Here is a 16,776-nt window from a genome sequence, read left to right as displayed (position 1 = left end):
ATACATAGACACACCGATTTTCTAAGCATAGAATGTTTCTCTAATATAATAATGTATAATTTTTATCGAAATATTTAAAAGTTATTTTTTAAATTCCGATTTTTGTATTTGCCCTGCTTTACTGTAAAGTAAAATATTTTAATTTAATTCATTCGACTTTTTAAATTAAGTAATATGATAATATAAATTATCATTAAAAAATTAAATCAAATTTTTCAAAATTCAAAATAAAAAAAATCTGTAATGTTTTTCAACATTCCTAAAATTAACAAATTATCATTTAATTTGGATAGATGCAACATTTTTGAAAATATTGACATTGATTTAGAAACATATCAAAAAATAAATAAATAAATAAAATAAAATAAATCATGCATGTTTATATCAAAACAGAATCAAAAATTAAAGAATGCATTTAAAAAATAAATTAATATTTTATCATACATTAAAAATATTTCATGAGGCTTTTAATATAATTTATGCATTTACTTTATTAATATTGATTTTTAAATCTCAAATATTGCACATAGATATTAATAAATTCAAATTAATTGATTGTTGAAACATTTTTTTTTTTTTTTTTCTTTTTGCCAGAAACAAGTTTTCATATTTTAATCGAAATATTCTAATATGGTATGACAAATTCTAAAAATGGTTACAATTTCTGTTTATGAAAGTCCCCTCATAATTAATAATGTAAATACTATTTCTAAGTAATAATTGATGCAAGAAAATTTCTGAAAATTTGATTTAAGAGGTATTAATTAAAAACCATCCATATTATATAGATATATACATGTTACAAAGATTTACGGATTACGGAATCAATTATGGAAAAGCATCACTTAAAAGGAAGGATTTTCAAAATTCCTTTTTTAATCAGCATCCTTCATCCAATCCGTCAATGTCTACCAAATTTTAAGTTCAAAGGCAAAACTGATTAGGAGATTTCAAAATGAATCAGTAAAAAGAGTTGTATTTTACTTTTATATGTGCAGTAACAAATAAGATTTGACATGGTTGGGTTAGAAAATGTAAATTTCCTCTTGTGCTAACTGACTATATTTAGCTAGCATGGAAATTTTATTTGAAACCTTAAAAAGATAAGAGCTAAAGTATTCCAAGATGGAGAACATTATAAGATTCATCAAAATAGCCATGAAATTGATGAGAGAATAAGGCCATATTCTAACAGAATACTAATTGTCTTATTAATTTTTTTTAGATGAAATTTTTTAACAGAAAAAATAGCAGTATTTAGAAATGCTTCAGGAATAAAAAAAATAAAAAAAAAATCTTATTTATGAAGTTTAAAAGTAGAGCTTTTTTACAACATTTAATATTTCCAAGAATTAATTTAAAAATTCTACTTTTTTCAGATTTTAAATTTTAAAGAAAGCATTTTTTAACCATTATTTTAACATAGTAAAGTCACATGACAGAAAGATTTGAGGAATCAATGATATTGTAATGAATTTAATTACTGGACAGGAATTTCATTTTTTGGCAGAATGGAACATTAATAAGCTCCAAGATTAAATCTTTTTTATTACATATTAAATTATTTCAAATGCAAGAGAAATACAGGTTTTAATTACTATAATTTCTTATCCTAATTACCTTACAATGAAATTGAGACATTGCTCAGTCTCTTAGGAGAAATTTCAGAAATGGAAACTGAATCTCATAACTATTACATTCTACTGATCTAATAAATATTGTTACACACGTGTAATTTTGCTTTCCAGCACGAATAATGTCATCATAAGAACGACTGATTTACAATCATCCGTATTGGATGCTGCCGGATGACGAGCCGGTGATCCCAGAGATTGGCGACCATGTGGCACCAAAATGGATAATACCCGAAACTTCGAGAATTTTGTCGATCCGTCCATTAGGAACCAAGATACGCCTGACTGGTCTAGAAGATTCTAGGCCCACCTCCCAGGAACTATAAAAGGCCGGCACTCTAAAGCTGTTGTGTCGTCGGAGTCGCTGACAAGTGGCGAGTCTTCGAGAGGATAGCGAAGCAACAGCGGAGTGCCAACGTTGTGTGGAGCCAATGCTGAGCTGAGCTGTGACCATCGAATTTTGTGGAAGCAGCGTCGCATCTTTTGTGAAGTAGCCAGTTGTGAGAAGTAGTGAGTAGGCAACTAAAGCAAGAGGACAGTGAGAAGTTCAGCCGTTTTTGAGAGACCGTAGAGCGAAGCTCCGAGGATCCCCTTTCCTGCTGGATTCTGTCTAGCCACTTCGTGTGCTGCGGATGATTACTACTTGTGGGCTACTGTCTGCTGTCCTGTGTTCGTCTCGGTTGTAAATATTTGTCGTCTGTGTATGAGTGTCTTTGTGTAAATAAACGTTGTTGTTTTCTACTGAGGCCTACTGATTGTGTTCTCACACCATACACCCACTATTAAAAGAACCCGGCAGAGGTGGAAAAATCCATAAATAATATATTATTTTGTAACCTAACTTGCAAATGCTTGATTTAAGGAATGACTTTTAGATTTCACTTTGCTTGAATATAGTTGCAACTAAAATAAGTAAACATTAGAAGATTTCAATGATAGAAAATTTCACTGATAGATGCGAGAAAATGTTTATCATTTCCTCTAAAGGGCTCTAGGAGCATTTCTCGTCTCACTCAGACTTTACCAGTGCCTACTGCAGTTACTGTTCCTAATTGCATTTATTGGCCCTACATACTTTTCACTGAACATAAAGTCTTGCATCATAAATATTTAAAAACTTAAATTACAAAGCTAAATTCAATAAAATAATTGGAAAATCTATATAAATAAAATTGAAACACTAAATAGTTTGAATGCTACAGAAATCTAAATTCTAAATAATTTTTTTTTCCCAAATTTTTTAGGTATAGGTATATTTTAGCAAAATTTCATGTGAATTAATTTACAACTATTTTTTTTTATTCATTAAAAACTGTATATGCACATAAAAAGTTAATTTTATCTTTAGTGCTATCATTTCTATCTCATGAAAATACTATGAATATTTTAAATTTTATATATTAGCCTCGGAGTTCAAACTTATAATAATTAATCAAATTTTAAATCATTCTTTATCAAAAACTTTTGGAAAAAATTAACCACAGCAGCTTTTAAAAATCATATGGTGTAACTGATAATGCATTCTAATCTAAAAAGTTATAGACAGAACATTTTGACAATTTTTGAATAAAATATTATAATACAGAAGGTCTTCAGTATTATAATAGTTTATATTCATTAAGCCCAGCATTGCTCAGAAAAAAACATTAACAACGTTTCTTTTCCATTTAATAATAAAATATTTACTTAAATATATGATTGTCACAAAAAAAAACAAAAAAACCTTCCTTATTCTCTAGAAATTGAGAAAAAGATTTGAAGTGCTTATAACATTACAAATATAAAACATATTATAAAAATAGTATAACAAACATTACTATTTTCATATACTAAATCAGTTATTGCTAAAGATTTGGAACAAAATACATTACAGAAATTTAAACTAAGTAAATGCAAGAAAGTAAATTCTGTGACATTTAATTAGATAATTAATGTTTAATCAATTTAAAAAAATTATCTTCCCAAATAAAAAAAAAAATGATTTTAACTTTAATGCTTTTAGTCTCATTGAATAAAAATATTATAATATTTTAAGCCATTTTAATCTGCCTTTAAGTTGTCATTTGAAATAATTAAATTTAAAATAATTCCTTTGAAATTATTAATATCTTATGAAGACAAATAACTTTTATCAGTTTCTAAAAATGGTTTGGTTTAATTGATATTTTTATTTTTTTTAAAAGTTTCAGACTTAGGTGGATTTTGTGTATAAGATACAAAAGTATTTTCATTTTTAACAAAGCTGGGTATATTAACTAATTAAGAATATAAAAAAAAAAGTATTTAGTGAGCGGAAAAAAACTCTTAACACCTGCTATGTAGTTTAAGTATATATACATATATTCATATAATAATTAAATAGAATTAAGAATCATGTTAGAATTAAAAGATATTATATAAGGTTTACATGCAACATATATAAAAAAAGAAACACTTAAAAAATACCTGAATGAAGCCAATATGATTTTCTAGCTGGTCAGGAAATTCCTTTAAATATTTTTCTAAATGCAACAAGGCTCGTGCATATGCTTGACAAGCAAAAGCAGATTTTGCCAAAAGAATTTGGGGAATGTTTGTCAAACAGGCATTAACTGATTGGAAATTTTTATCTTGAGACAACCTTGGGCCTGTTCAAATAATATAAATAAAAATAAAGAATAATATATTTGAATATAATCTAATACTTTAATGATGAACAACTAAAAGTTTTGATTACCAAGTGAACGTCCACTGGTTTTTGATGATATTTCATTTTGATAATGATGAATCCATTTGGTTAAATGATCAACAACTGAGAATACAATTTGAGAACTTAACTGACACAAATCATTCATGACAGACAATTGCTCACTATGCCTTAGGACTGTTAATATTTCTGCGCATATCTAAAGAGAGAGAGAAAAAAAAAAAAGACCATATTAATATGAAAATCTGATGATACAGAACAGTTATTTCAGAACCCCCCCTCCCCCCGATTCTTTACTGCTACATATTTTACATGAAGAAAATGCAAAATAATATATTTGTATTTAAAAAAAATCAGCATCATTTTTATTGAAAACAATTCAGGAAAGCAGAAATTTCAATGTTTTGGAATTCAGAATGTTTTGGTTAAAAATTAATAAACATTTTTTAAAAATCTTATTTTATTTACAAAGAAAAATAAGATGCACATTTTGGCTTCATACCAAATCTGTTCATATATAATCAGTAGTTTCATAGCAGTTTTTGAAAGATGATATATGTAATCCTATTTGATTAAAAGAATTTTATAAGTCTATGAACTGATGATACAATTTCTATACAAAGCTCAAAAAAAGAAATAAAAAAAAGCAGTGATTAAAATCATATGCTAAAGAAGTTGAAGAATGTCATTGACCAATATGAAAGTCAATCAATGTTGACCAGGCATATTTATTTACATTCCATTTGATTCATCATAGAAAAAAGAGAGATAATTACATTTTCTACATCATACAGTCTGAGTTTATTGCAATGATTGCTGTTATATATAACATAAAATTATATTGTAGAGAAATAAATTACTTAGTTGCTAAAAATTATCTTCTTTTTTGAAATTTTTTAAAATCTGCAAACAGAGTATTATATTTTACATCAATAAATCAAACAAGCAACTCACTTCATTTTTTTCAATTTCTGTACAGTCTAAAAGAGCATATACAACAAGATGAGGAAGTAAGAACAAAGTACAATTAAGATCATATTTTATAATGACAGAGCAGGCATGAAACAGTTTAAAAGGGTTCTCCTTCTTAACCTGAAACAACAAAATACTAAAATGAGTAGATATTTTTTTTATCAGAAATGTAATAATAAAAATCAATTAAAATATACCTACCTTTTGCAGCAGGCTATAAAACCAATTTTTTGTCCAATCTCTGAATGTGCCACCCATTTTGCTTTGATAAATTGGAACAGGAAATTTCCTTCTGGATTTTTGCAATGGTTTATATCTTTTTAAAAAAAATAATATATAAAAAAGTGATAACATTCTAAATAAGAAAGAAAAAATAATTATTCCTTTTTAAAATTATGAAGTTTAAATAAAACAACAAGCCAGGAAGTAAATAAAATCCTTAATAAAAATGAATGAAAAACATATTTAATTTTTTTTGTAGTTATATATAAGTTATCTTTTTCAAGTTACCTAAGTCTGAACTACAAAATAACAAACTAATTCTTACTGCGAATGAAATAAAACAATAAGAATTTCCTGTATATCAGGAGGAAACCGTTTCCACAAATGATTTCCACTTGACCCAGATTCATTTGAACATTTATAAAATCTCAATACTTCTTGAATAGCACATGCAGAGCAATCCTGGGGAGGGAAAAATGACAATATTTGAACAAACATGAAAACTACTTCAATAAACCACTCAGTTCATACAAACATTATATACTAATACTTTTAACAATATTTAAAATAAACTATTTTACAGATGACATTTATGAAACATAAAGACTACAATTAAAAATTTTAAAAATTATCATTTTTTTTAAATTTAAAAACCAATTACATTATTTTTCAAAAATATAAGTACCTGAATTCCACTTTGTTCAGCAGCAAGAAAAGAATGTACTAATTCCTGTATCAATGCATAAGCAAAATCTTCCTCATCAATACTGCTATAAAAGTTAGCTAATGTTTCTCTTGATCGGGCACTTTTCATATCAAGCCTAAAAACAAACATGGTTGATTGAAAATACACAATGGAAAACTTTAATATTACATATTTAAATCCATTTTTTAAAATCCCCAAATATATGAATTTAAAATATTTTCTTTAAATATGAGTTATAAAAATGAAAGATTCAATAATAGAATGATAGAATAAAATAATTTTAAAACTATCATTTTTTTTTTTTTATGTCTTATGCAGTAAGAAAAGAAATCTTGCAAAATAGAAAATATGATTTTTTCCCCTCAATATTACATAAATTGGCTATAAATTTAAGAAAGCATAAGAAGTTTTACATATGGTCTAAAGAAGTTTTAAAATCAATAATATGCAAAAAATGATATTTTCTATTACTAAGCATGATCGCCAATTAAAAACTATTTATTTAATAGTAACTTATTTTTAAAACTTATCTTAAAATAGTTGGATCCAACTAAATAATTTTCAATATATTTTTAAGTCATAATTAATAGTACATGGAATTTCAAAATAGACAGTTAAAAAAAACTGAGAATTAAAATACTTACCTTCCAGGATCAATTGCACCTAGTTCACCTAAACAATGCCCTAAGGCTGTTCTTACCCTCACATCTGATTCTCGGCAGCTACCAATTAACTAAAATACATTTTGATTATTTTTTATTTACTAGACAAAAGAAATATATAGTTGCTTAAAAAAAAGAAGTAAATAAATATAATTAGGATACACTTACCGCAGCTACAAGGTGTGATAATAAATTATCTACACTTTCTCTTCCATGCAAATGATCATGGATAGCTTTCTGTTTAAAGTGGGAGAAAAAATTAAAATGTTAGAGTAGACATCATTTAAAATATTCATTAATCAGGTTTCAATTTTAATGTAATAAATGAATCAAAACAAAATGTGGGTCTATATATTAGAAAATATATGTTCAAAGTCTAATATCATGTGTAAAACAATTAATGTGTTCAAGTAACAGAGCTAAACATTTAAAAGTTAAAGACCAATTTTTATGCTTAAACTCTATAAATCAATGCTGTTATTATGCTTAATAGCACATTTTTAGTCACTGTATCATCCTTAAAAAATTATAAAATCAATAATCAATTTTAGGAAAGATATACCAAATTTGATACAGTATAGAAATTATAAAATATCTTTCCTTAAAACTCAGAATTGTTCAGTGAATTGAATCCAGAACTCTTAATTATTTCTATGCTCCATCTAAATTAATAAATTCGTCTAAGATTTTTTAAGAGAAATTCATTTTAAAGCTAAAATTGTCTATTAATAAGGCAACAAATTTTGATGTTGACAAATAAATTCAAATCTGAAGAATACAGGTATGAAAAATAGAATATAAAGATATAGAAACAGCTACTAAGAAAGTTTATTCAAAACAGCTTTGAAGAATTGTTATGCAAAGAGATAGTTTAACTGTATAAATTTAGAAAAAAGTATATATTTAGAATGAACAGTGTTTTTGAAAACGAAAGCAGATTTTACCTGATTTGAATGAAGAACCTGCTTTAACTTTTCTAAAGCATGCAGTCTCACTTCTAAATTCTCATGACTAATGCCCTTCAGTGAATGACACAACAAAGAGCAAAAATCTGTCAGACTAAAAAGATAGATAACTTAAACTTTCACAAATGATTTTTTTAAAGGATTTGTTACAGGTAAATGTAAAAAAATATAATAATTATAAAACATGTATATAAAAAATAATGCTATATTATATTTTTATACATAATAGACAAAAAGGAAAAATAAAGTATATTTCCTATATATATATATATATATATATATATATATATATATATATATATATATATATATATATATATATATATATATATATATATATATATATATATATTCCTATATTATTCATATAAATACGAATTAATTTTAATAAAATAATTTTATTAAGAAAATGCAATATTAAATAATAATATTAAAAACCAATAAGAAATATACAAAAAATGCAAACTATCTATTAAAAAAAGTCACGAATAGACACTAATAATATAACTCAGCGCGGAAATAATTAATCCTTTATCAAGTTAATCTTATGGTGGTATTAATGTAAAAAAAAATTAAATACCTGTCAGGACTTTCACTATAATCTTTTAAAACAACATTAATCTGCTGAAGTTCAGGGGTGTCAGGGACAAAATATAAATCATGGAAGAATTCACTGAGATATGCCCTGTTGAAAGAAAGAAATTACAGTAATTTCTCTTAGTAATAAAGAAGAATGTGCATCAGTCTATCAGTGTTTTTGAGAGGCAGACTGGCTTAGAGCTACTAAAGTACAAAATACACTTTGCAGGTCAGAAATGTGCACCTAAGTGACATTCTTTCTGTACTTTAATTAACTTTTAGATTTCAGGAGTCAAAATTTCTCTGAATGTTGGCCCTGAATTAGAAAACCTCAAAGATGTTTTCCCCTTCTTTTAAATACATTTGATGAAAATGACTTCTTCGATTTCGACAACCCATAATGTTAATAGGTTATCTCTGCCCTTCATAGTAAGTAGGTTGTTGTTCTGCATTTTTGTCCTTGTATTCTGTAGTTTTGTCCAGCTTTGTACCACAATTTTATTTCATTTCTCCTCCTAAAATGGTAATTCATTTATTTTGCAGGAGATAATATTAAATTAAATATTATGACACTGAATAAATCCCATTTTCTGTTGAACAGTATTTGAGATATTAAGCAAACATTCACCAAATTTATCATTTTTTTATAAGATAATACAAATAAAAACTACATTGCAATTATTTTGGAGAGTGAAAATTAATTCAAATTCAATAACATTCTAAAGAATTATTGAAATTATATATTTGGCTCTTTCAAAGCTTGAACACTGCAATGTAAATTACATTTTATTTTTATATTTCTAGAAAATTAAACAACTTTTAAACAAGGTAGTGATTTATTCATAATATTTTTAATTTCCAGTAACGTGTGTTGTCTATTTCAAAATATTCACTTTCTTGTGTATTACGCAGGTTATTCTGTTCCTTTAGTCCCTATATTTAAAGCATAGTTTAGTGTTTGAATATTAATATATTGCATGCAAAATGAGATATATATTTTTTATTTAACATAGTTCAAATGTTTTATAATAGAAATAAATATTAGTATTTCTCATTATATTGCTAATGCATAGAATGCACGTTGCCAATTTAATTCTTTGCTGGAAATTCTAATTATTCATTACATGTGTCATATTTTCAAAAATACACTTAGTTTTGTAAATAATTATCAGATTTAAAAAATAAGGTCAAAACATGATTGGCAGAATTTATTAACACTAATCTCAACATCTGCTGGTCAAAATCTCTTGACCCTATTGGGTACAACATAACAGGGAAGAATTTAATGGGACAATTAGAATACAGCTGGAATGTTTACCTGGAGGAAGAAAATCTCTACTCATTACTAGTAAAACAATTGTACATGTTGTAAACAATAGTAAAATAATAATAATAATAATTTGCCCATAAACAAAAGGATAAGTAAGATGGTTTTTATTGTAAAGGTTTTATATTTTTCAACCATAACTTCCAAAAATATTATGACTCAAAAGTGATCTTTACACCATTTTAAAATTCAAAAAATTGTCTTTTAAACGATACAGATTTAATTGCTGTAGTTTTTTCTAAATATTTATTTATTTATTTTCATGATATCTGCAATAGAATTCAAAGGAGTGATTATTTCATCAAATATTTTAGTGCATGATTATTTCATCCATTTTTTTAAAACTAAACAAAAATCATGCATATTATCTACATGATTTACATAAGGAATCAGAAAATGAAGTTCTAGTATTGTGAAATTAGAAGACAGATTACTCAGATAGCAGCATTTTTAATGGAACTCTGATGTCATGTGATTTGGTTCTATTAGAAAGATTCATATTTATAATGAGGGAAACAAATGTAAAATTATTAAAACACATAGCTCTAATATCTATCACAATTTTATGCTTAAATATACTTTTCAAGGAGATAATTATGCAGAAAGGTTTTTAATTGAAATTAAACACAATCAATATTTCAAGCAAAGAAAGTGTTAAGCCAAAGATAATTAAGGAAAATTGTAATAAATAAGTAAAAAATAAAGCCAATGCATAAGACAAATGAAAATAAAATCTTATTTAGTTCTTTAAAGTGAATTCCATACCTTTTTTCAATTATCAGATAATGGAAAATTTCAGAAACAGCTACAGGTTCAATTTCCAATAAAGGTAAAAGTGCCACAATGATTTGATTTAAAAGAGGTCCCAAAGATGTTATTTCAATGCTATGGAGGATTTTAAAAAATGAATTTCTTTAGATAAATATAAATACAGAAAAAATCCAAACATCTAAATAAAAATTATTTTATTGAAAAAATCATACAAGATTTTCAAAAATTTTAAAATAAAGAATGTTTTATTTGCATTTCTTAGTAAAAAAAATCTCTCTTTCTTTTTCATTTAAAATAATCAGACCCACAAGATTTATTGAAGAGCATAAAAGAGTACAATCTGATAAAGCAAATTCATAATTATTCCATTTAATAAAATGTTTGTTACCAAAATTATGTCAACTTGTGCAATTATTTACCTGCTTACAAATGTATTCCATGCTTTGCAACATATTTTTGGGAAATCTCCATCTTTAAATCGTAAAGTAAGCCTCAAAGTTGCCATAAGTTTAAAACGTACAGCAGTAATTGCACGGGATCCCATTATTTTCATAATTGCAATAAGACTTTCCAGTGCCTAAAATTTTAAACTTAATTGAAATTTATAGATATAATACAAAAAAAAAAAAATTGCAGAAAGATATGATTGATTTTACTACAGTTTTTTCAATCTATTTCTTTTGTAATGAATAAGAAAAAGGTATTGAAATAATTAAAAGTATGCAAATGATATTGATATTACAATATTATATTATAATTATCACTAAAAGTAATAGACTTAAGCAAACATAGGAAAATAAATCTAAACAAATGACTGGAATAGTTTTTATATAATATTTAAATTTGAGAAACATGCCACAATTTATAAAACTTGCATTCAAAAACAAATATTGGCTTTCTAGACATAAATATCATAATTTTTATTATTCAGTCAAGAATTTTAAAAGAGGTAGTTACATAATATTTGTTTTGGGGTCTAAAAAGAAAATAATAAATATAATGGTTTATATGAAATAACACCCATTAAATTTTATTGGCAAATATATCTATTTAAAATCACATATCTATTTAATGGGAAGTGATTGTATTATAAGACAAAACAAACAATTTTAAACACTTACAAGAAAAAAAAAAAATGTAATCACTTAAGATTATAACATATGCATTATAGGCTAAATGGTTTAATATGGATTGACTGAATTATAAGATAAAACAAGTAATTTTAAATAATTACAAAGAAAAAAAAATATTAATCACTTGCTATTATAATATGATCAATGAATATTTAAAATTGACATCATCTTACAAAATATAAATGTTTTTAAAATAAGAAGTTAAAATTATAAATTCTTTTAAAGAGTGTTAAATCAAGCAAAAAAGAGTTTTCTGAATGCCTGAAACTTATGAAATATTTTTTTAAAGTTCGTTATAAAATAAATTAATACTAATAAAATAAAAGGATACTTTGAAGAGAGATTAAATGGCAAATAAAATAGGTAAAATAAAAGGGAACATATTCTTCAAAATAAAAGTAGGATTATTAAGGGTCAAATTAGAATTATTTTATACTTTAAGAATCAACAAAGTCTGGAATGACTGAATAATGGAAAATACAATAGGAAAGATTTTTGCACAGGGAAAGGCATTTATTTCTATTTTTTTAGTGTAGATTTCTTTTATGTTTTGCATTATTATCAATGTGATATAGAATAAAATTGCTGAATCATTACCAATTTCTAAATTATTTTAAATTATTATAATCTTAGATACGACTTCATTTAAAAACAATAATTAAGAATACTATAAGAAAATTCTTTAAAAAATATATTCTTAAAATTAATAACTTTAAGTATAAATGAAAATAGAAAATAAGTACTTAAAGGAGAAAACTTTTAATAATATACCAAAAAAAATGTGAAAAATTATTTCAAAAGTAATCATTACCAATTTTTTGTCGTCTAAAGAGCTCTTCAACATTTGAGCATCGAAAAATACTAGGAATCCCAATAATTTTGGTTGCAGATAACTGGCCTAAGAAAATATGAAGCACTTTTAAAATTCTATTAGAAAGTAATAATTAAGAAAAAAAATTTATTTACATACACTATAATAAAATTAAATACATTAGAAATAAAATAATCTGTTAATAGAATAAAAAATGGTTTCATTTATTTATCATATTCTAATAAGATGCTATTTGGTTTTTATACTAAGAAAAGAGTTTTAAAAATTTTTGCTTTGTAATAACGTTTTTTGTAATTACTTGTGAATCTAAACGTTTAATCTCAGATTTTCCCTTTCCCCACAATGGATAATAAATAATATTTAAAAAGATCCCTTCAATAAAATTCCTCACAAAAATCATACATATCTCTACTAATAACAAAAGAGAATGTAAGTGTATCAATGTTCAAAAAGAAACATCATTACACCTGGAATTAACAAAATGTGCACAGATATACTTTGGAGAATGGAAATGAACACTTTAGAGTGATTCCTTTTTTTCGAAATTTTAAATAATTAAAAATTATTTAAAATAAAAAATATCAAAATATCAATATAAATTAATTAAAAAAATATCAAAAATTAAGCTTAATTTTTGATATTTTTTGACTTTCAAAAATATTATGGCACAAAAATGAATTTTGCACCATCTTAAAATTCAAAATATTATGCTCCCAATACTATTAATTTAGTTGCCATAAATTTCTTGCCAAATTTAATTAATTTTTAAAGATATGTGTAAGTATATTAGCTGAATAATAAGTTTTTAATAAATGAATCATACCATTTCTTCAGAGTGTGTTATGATTGAATTGTTTCCTTCCAGGTTTCCACTCTTGAGAGCAAGAATAGCCAAGCCACTAAAAACTTGTTGATAGTGGGTACTTAAATGTAGAAGCAGTTCATTATGAACAGGCTGATAATTACAACGCAGAAGACTTCCGAGCTCTAAATCTGTTTCTCTCTGAAAAGTAATCTCAATGAAAGTGAAATAAATAAGTAAATAAAATAAATAAAAATAAAAAGTAACAATCTTGTTAAATATTATTTTAAATAATAAATTTTAAAAATGTGTATTTCCAAAACGGCATTAACTAGCCTACAAAAGTTGATACAATGATATTTATATCTAAACAAAACTTATAACTTATCTTGATGTTATATTTTATTATATCATTGAATTGCAGTCTGATTGTTATAATCCACAGGGAGCGAAATCTAAATTTCATCTTTTAAAAGTCAGACAATGTAAATTGTAAAAACAGGAACATGATAAAAAGGTTTTCTCTTTTTAAAATTTCTTCAGATTTAAAAAGAAAATTGTGTATGAAGTTTTAAATAATATATTACATTTAAATCAATATATACATATATTAAAAAATAAACAATAAAATAAATTACTAGTTAAATATTTAAAAATGGTATAAATAAAAATTCTCAAAATATTAGTTGAAATTTAATTTCAATTAAATAAGATTTTATCAAAAACACTCAATATTTGAAAAATCTATTTTCAGACAAAACAAGATTGTTCACAACTGCTAAATAGATTCGAATTTTATACACACTGAAATTTCAAGGACAAAAAAACATGCACCTTCAATATTTGACTAACTTGTACAAGTGAAATTTGTATAGCAATGCTACAGCTGAATACTACAGCAACACGTTTTTTTAGGGTGATCTTCAAAATTATAACCAAAAATGAGAAAATTCTTGCATATTAAAAATTATTTTATAAAGAAATGCATTTTATTTGACAAGACTTCAACTTAAAAAAACTTCCTCAGTCAGAGAACTCTTAATTTTGATTCATGTGAAGGCATATTTGGTTTAAATTACATTTTTTTCAATAAAACATAAAAATGACCTTAAAAAACTTGACCTTCAGATTTCTGCTTGCTGCAAATTTAGCATTTTTTTTTTTTTTTTTGAAATATATGGAGAGATAGAAATTTAAACCTGAATTAATATTCTGAAGTAGAATTTTCTGAATTAAAAAGAATCTATAATTTAAAACAAATATGAATGATTTATTTAACTAAATTTGATATTAGTTATTGCTAGGAATTATTGACATTTTGAACTTAAAAATTATTTTTCATCTTTTAAAAATCTTATTAGATAAAAATGCACAAAGCATTTAAAAAATTAATATTAAAATGTGACATTTTATATTTTACAGAAAATAATCATAATTCCTTGTTAATTCTATATTATTTGAATTTATTATCACTTTATTATTTAAACATGTGATAGTGAAAAAGAACTGTAAATGATTACACAATAAAAATATTTCATTTACCTGAATAAATATAAGAGCCTTTTCCAGGTCTGATTTATCACAATGACAAACAAAATGTGAGAAAATATAAGGAAAGTTATTAATAAGAATTTCTCTTTTATCTATATGCAACACAGTTGCCAGAGTTTCTATGAATACAGAAGAGCATTGTGTCTCTCTTGCAATGAGGTAGGGTAGAATACTATGTTGATTTTGCTAGAAAAAACAAAAACATTATGAACAATAGATTATAAAAGGTGTAAATTAAAGATGCATATAAATGAACACACAAAAAGATTAAATTGAAAAAATATTACATGTATGAAAGATTTCAAGTCATTGTATCCAAACACAGTTCTAATTTCTTCAAGAATAAATAAAATTTGGTTAGCATCATCTGGATTTCTTGCAAACAAGAATTCAGCAAGGAACTAAATAAAAAGAATAAAGGGAAAAATTACAATTGGCAATAAATATAAAATACATTATAATGAAAAAAATTTCATTAAAAAATTGAAATTTTAGAACATGATTTCATAACTATCTCAAATATCTTCATCATTAAAATCCAGTAAACAAATGAATAACTATTTAATGTGCAAAAATAGGAATTTTTAATAACTTTAATACTCTTTTGATTATAGTTACAAATGTAATTTCAGTTCTTAAAAATCTTTTAAGATAAAAATCTGCTTTAAAAAATATTATAATGACTTCAAAAACAATAACTCTCACAGAAAAAAAAAACTGTTAACTCTGAATAATAAAATTTTTAATTTGATTCATTATAGTTTTTAAAAATAGAAATGAATTTTTACAATTTGAAGAATTTATCATCCAAAGTTTTAAGAAATTCAAAATAATCCGATTAAGAATAAATAGTTTTGTATAGAATATGAAATACAGAAAAAGGAGGTTAGATCACTTTGAAAATTAAAAGGCTATCTACCATAAATGTCGTACTTTTTTTAAATTGAAAGTTTTTCTCAGATATAATTATTTAAACAAATTTTTAAAAAAATTATATATATTTTCCATTTTTATATGAGAATTTTAGAAGCCTTTTTTAAAAAATTCTAATAAATTTCTTTTACTGCTTTTTGCATATTTCATGAATTTGTATTGCAATTGAGTCATCAACATTAATAAAGTGGAATTGCAATGAATAAATTAAATACTAAAATACAAAGGTTTTAAATTTTTATTGTAACTGAGTATAGTTTTATCTAAGCATAAATTCAAAGACATATTATAAAAGTGTGTGCACTTACTTTACATATAGCACCTTTGTATGCTTTTAATAAATCTTGCATCTTTAATTGTTTAGATTCTGCAATCTGTTTCAACTGTAAAGAAATTAAGCAAAGGAATTAATTAGAGAAATTATTAAAAAATAAATTTTAATAATTTTCAATAATAAATTATAATTTTTTTAAACCATTTTTTTTTAATATTCAAAAGGCAATTTTTAAAAAAATATTCCTAGTATACTTAAGTATGAAAATATTTACTTTAGAAAATGCAACAACTTTCACTGATGGGATGGATGTCATATAATTTTCTAAAAGACTGATGATATTGATGAGAAGCAAACCACCATCAGAAATTTTTCCAATCTCACCAATACTATAAATTATAGACTTTTGAAAATGAACATTTCCACTTTGCTTTGAAGCAAGAAGTGCAGCTTGCAGTTTCATCATAAGCAATTCATCGATTCTCTGCCTCCATTTATGATCCCTTTGAAAGCTAAAAAGTGGTTTTAAAGCCAAACCAACTACCTCACTGAAAAAAAAAAAAAAATGTTTAAATCTGCTGTTAAAAATTATGACAAAGATAAAAACAGCATTACATTTTCCCCCATTAAAATGAGTAAACATATATATATATATATTTATCCATGTAAAGGCAGTATTAATGGAAATATATAATAATTAACAATCTCTTCACAAATTATAACATGC

General features: G+C 24.6%; 1 protein-coding gene across 5 annotated transcripts in view; it reads right to left on the bottom strand.

The window, feature by feature from the left end:
• Positions 1 to 16,776, bottom strand: part of LOC129960043 (serine/threonine-protein kinase ATR-like) — a 74,256-nt gene that overhangs the window by 31,172 nt on the left and 26,308 nt on the right. For all 5 annotated transcript variants that reach the window (XR_008783515.1, XM_056073064.1, XM_056073075.1 and 2 more), the window contains 18 exons: positions 16,324 to 16,597; positions 16,084 to 16,158; positions 15,130 to 15,243; positions 14,834 to 15,028; positions 13,313 to 13,492; positions 12,469 to 12,555; positions 10,944 to 11,101; positions 10,519 to 10,638; positions 8,428 to 8,532; positions 7,827 to 7,941; positions 7,051 to 7,119; positions 6,865 to 6,953; positions 6,200 to 6,335; positions 5,840 to 5,976; positions 5,494 to 5,608; positions 5,275 to 5,412; positions 4,351 to 4,519; positions 4,080 to 4,261 (listed from right to left, as the gene is read on the bottom strand). Coding sequence is in view for 4 of the 5 variants with exons in the window: in XM_056073064.1 (XP_055929039.1) it covers positions 4,080 to 4,261; positions 4,351 to 4,519; positions 5,275 to 5,412; positions 5,494 to 5,608; positions 5,840 to 5,976; positions 6,200 to 6,335; positions 6,865 to 6,953; positions 7,051 to 7,119; positions 7,827 to 7,941; positions 8,428 to 8,532; positions 10,519 to 10,638; positions 10,944 to 11,101; positions 12,469 to 12,555; positions 13,313 to 13,492; positions 14,834 to 15,028; positions 15,130 to 15,243; positions 16,084 to 16,158; positions 16,324 to 16,597 (2,458 nt within the window). In the remaining variant the exon portion in view is untranslated. The remainder of the gene's footprint in view (positions 1 to 4,079; positions 4,262 to 4,350; positions 4,520 to 5,274; positions 5,413 to 5,493; positions 5,609 to 5,839; positions 5,977 to 6,199; positions 6,336 to 6,864; positions 6,954 to 7,050; positions 7,120 to 7,826; positions 7,942 to 8,427; positions 8,533 to 10,518; positions 10,639 to 10,943; positions 11,102 to 12,468; positions 12,556 to 13,312; positions 13,493 to 14,833; positions 15,029 to 15,129; positions 15,244 to 16,083; positions 16,159 to 16,323; positions 16,598 to 16,776) is intronic.

This window comes from Argiope bruennichi, chromosome 2 (assembly GCF_947563725.1).
Source record: "Argiope bruennichi chromosome 2, qqArgBrue1.1, whole genome shotgun sequence".
NCBI classification, from domain to species: domain Eukaryota; kingdom Metazoa; phylum Arthropoda; class Arachnida; order Araneae; family Araneidae; genus Argiope; species Argiope bruennichi.
This window is presented reverse-complemented; position numbering and strand designations above follow the sequence as displayed.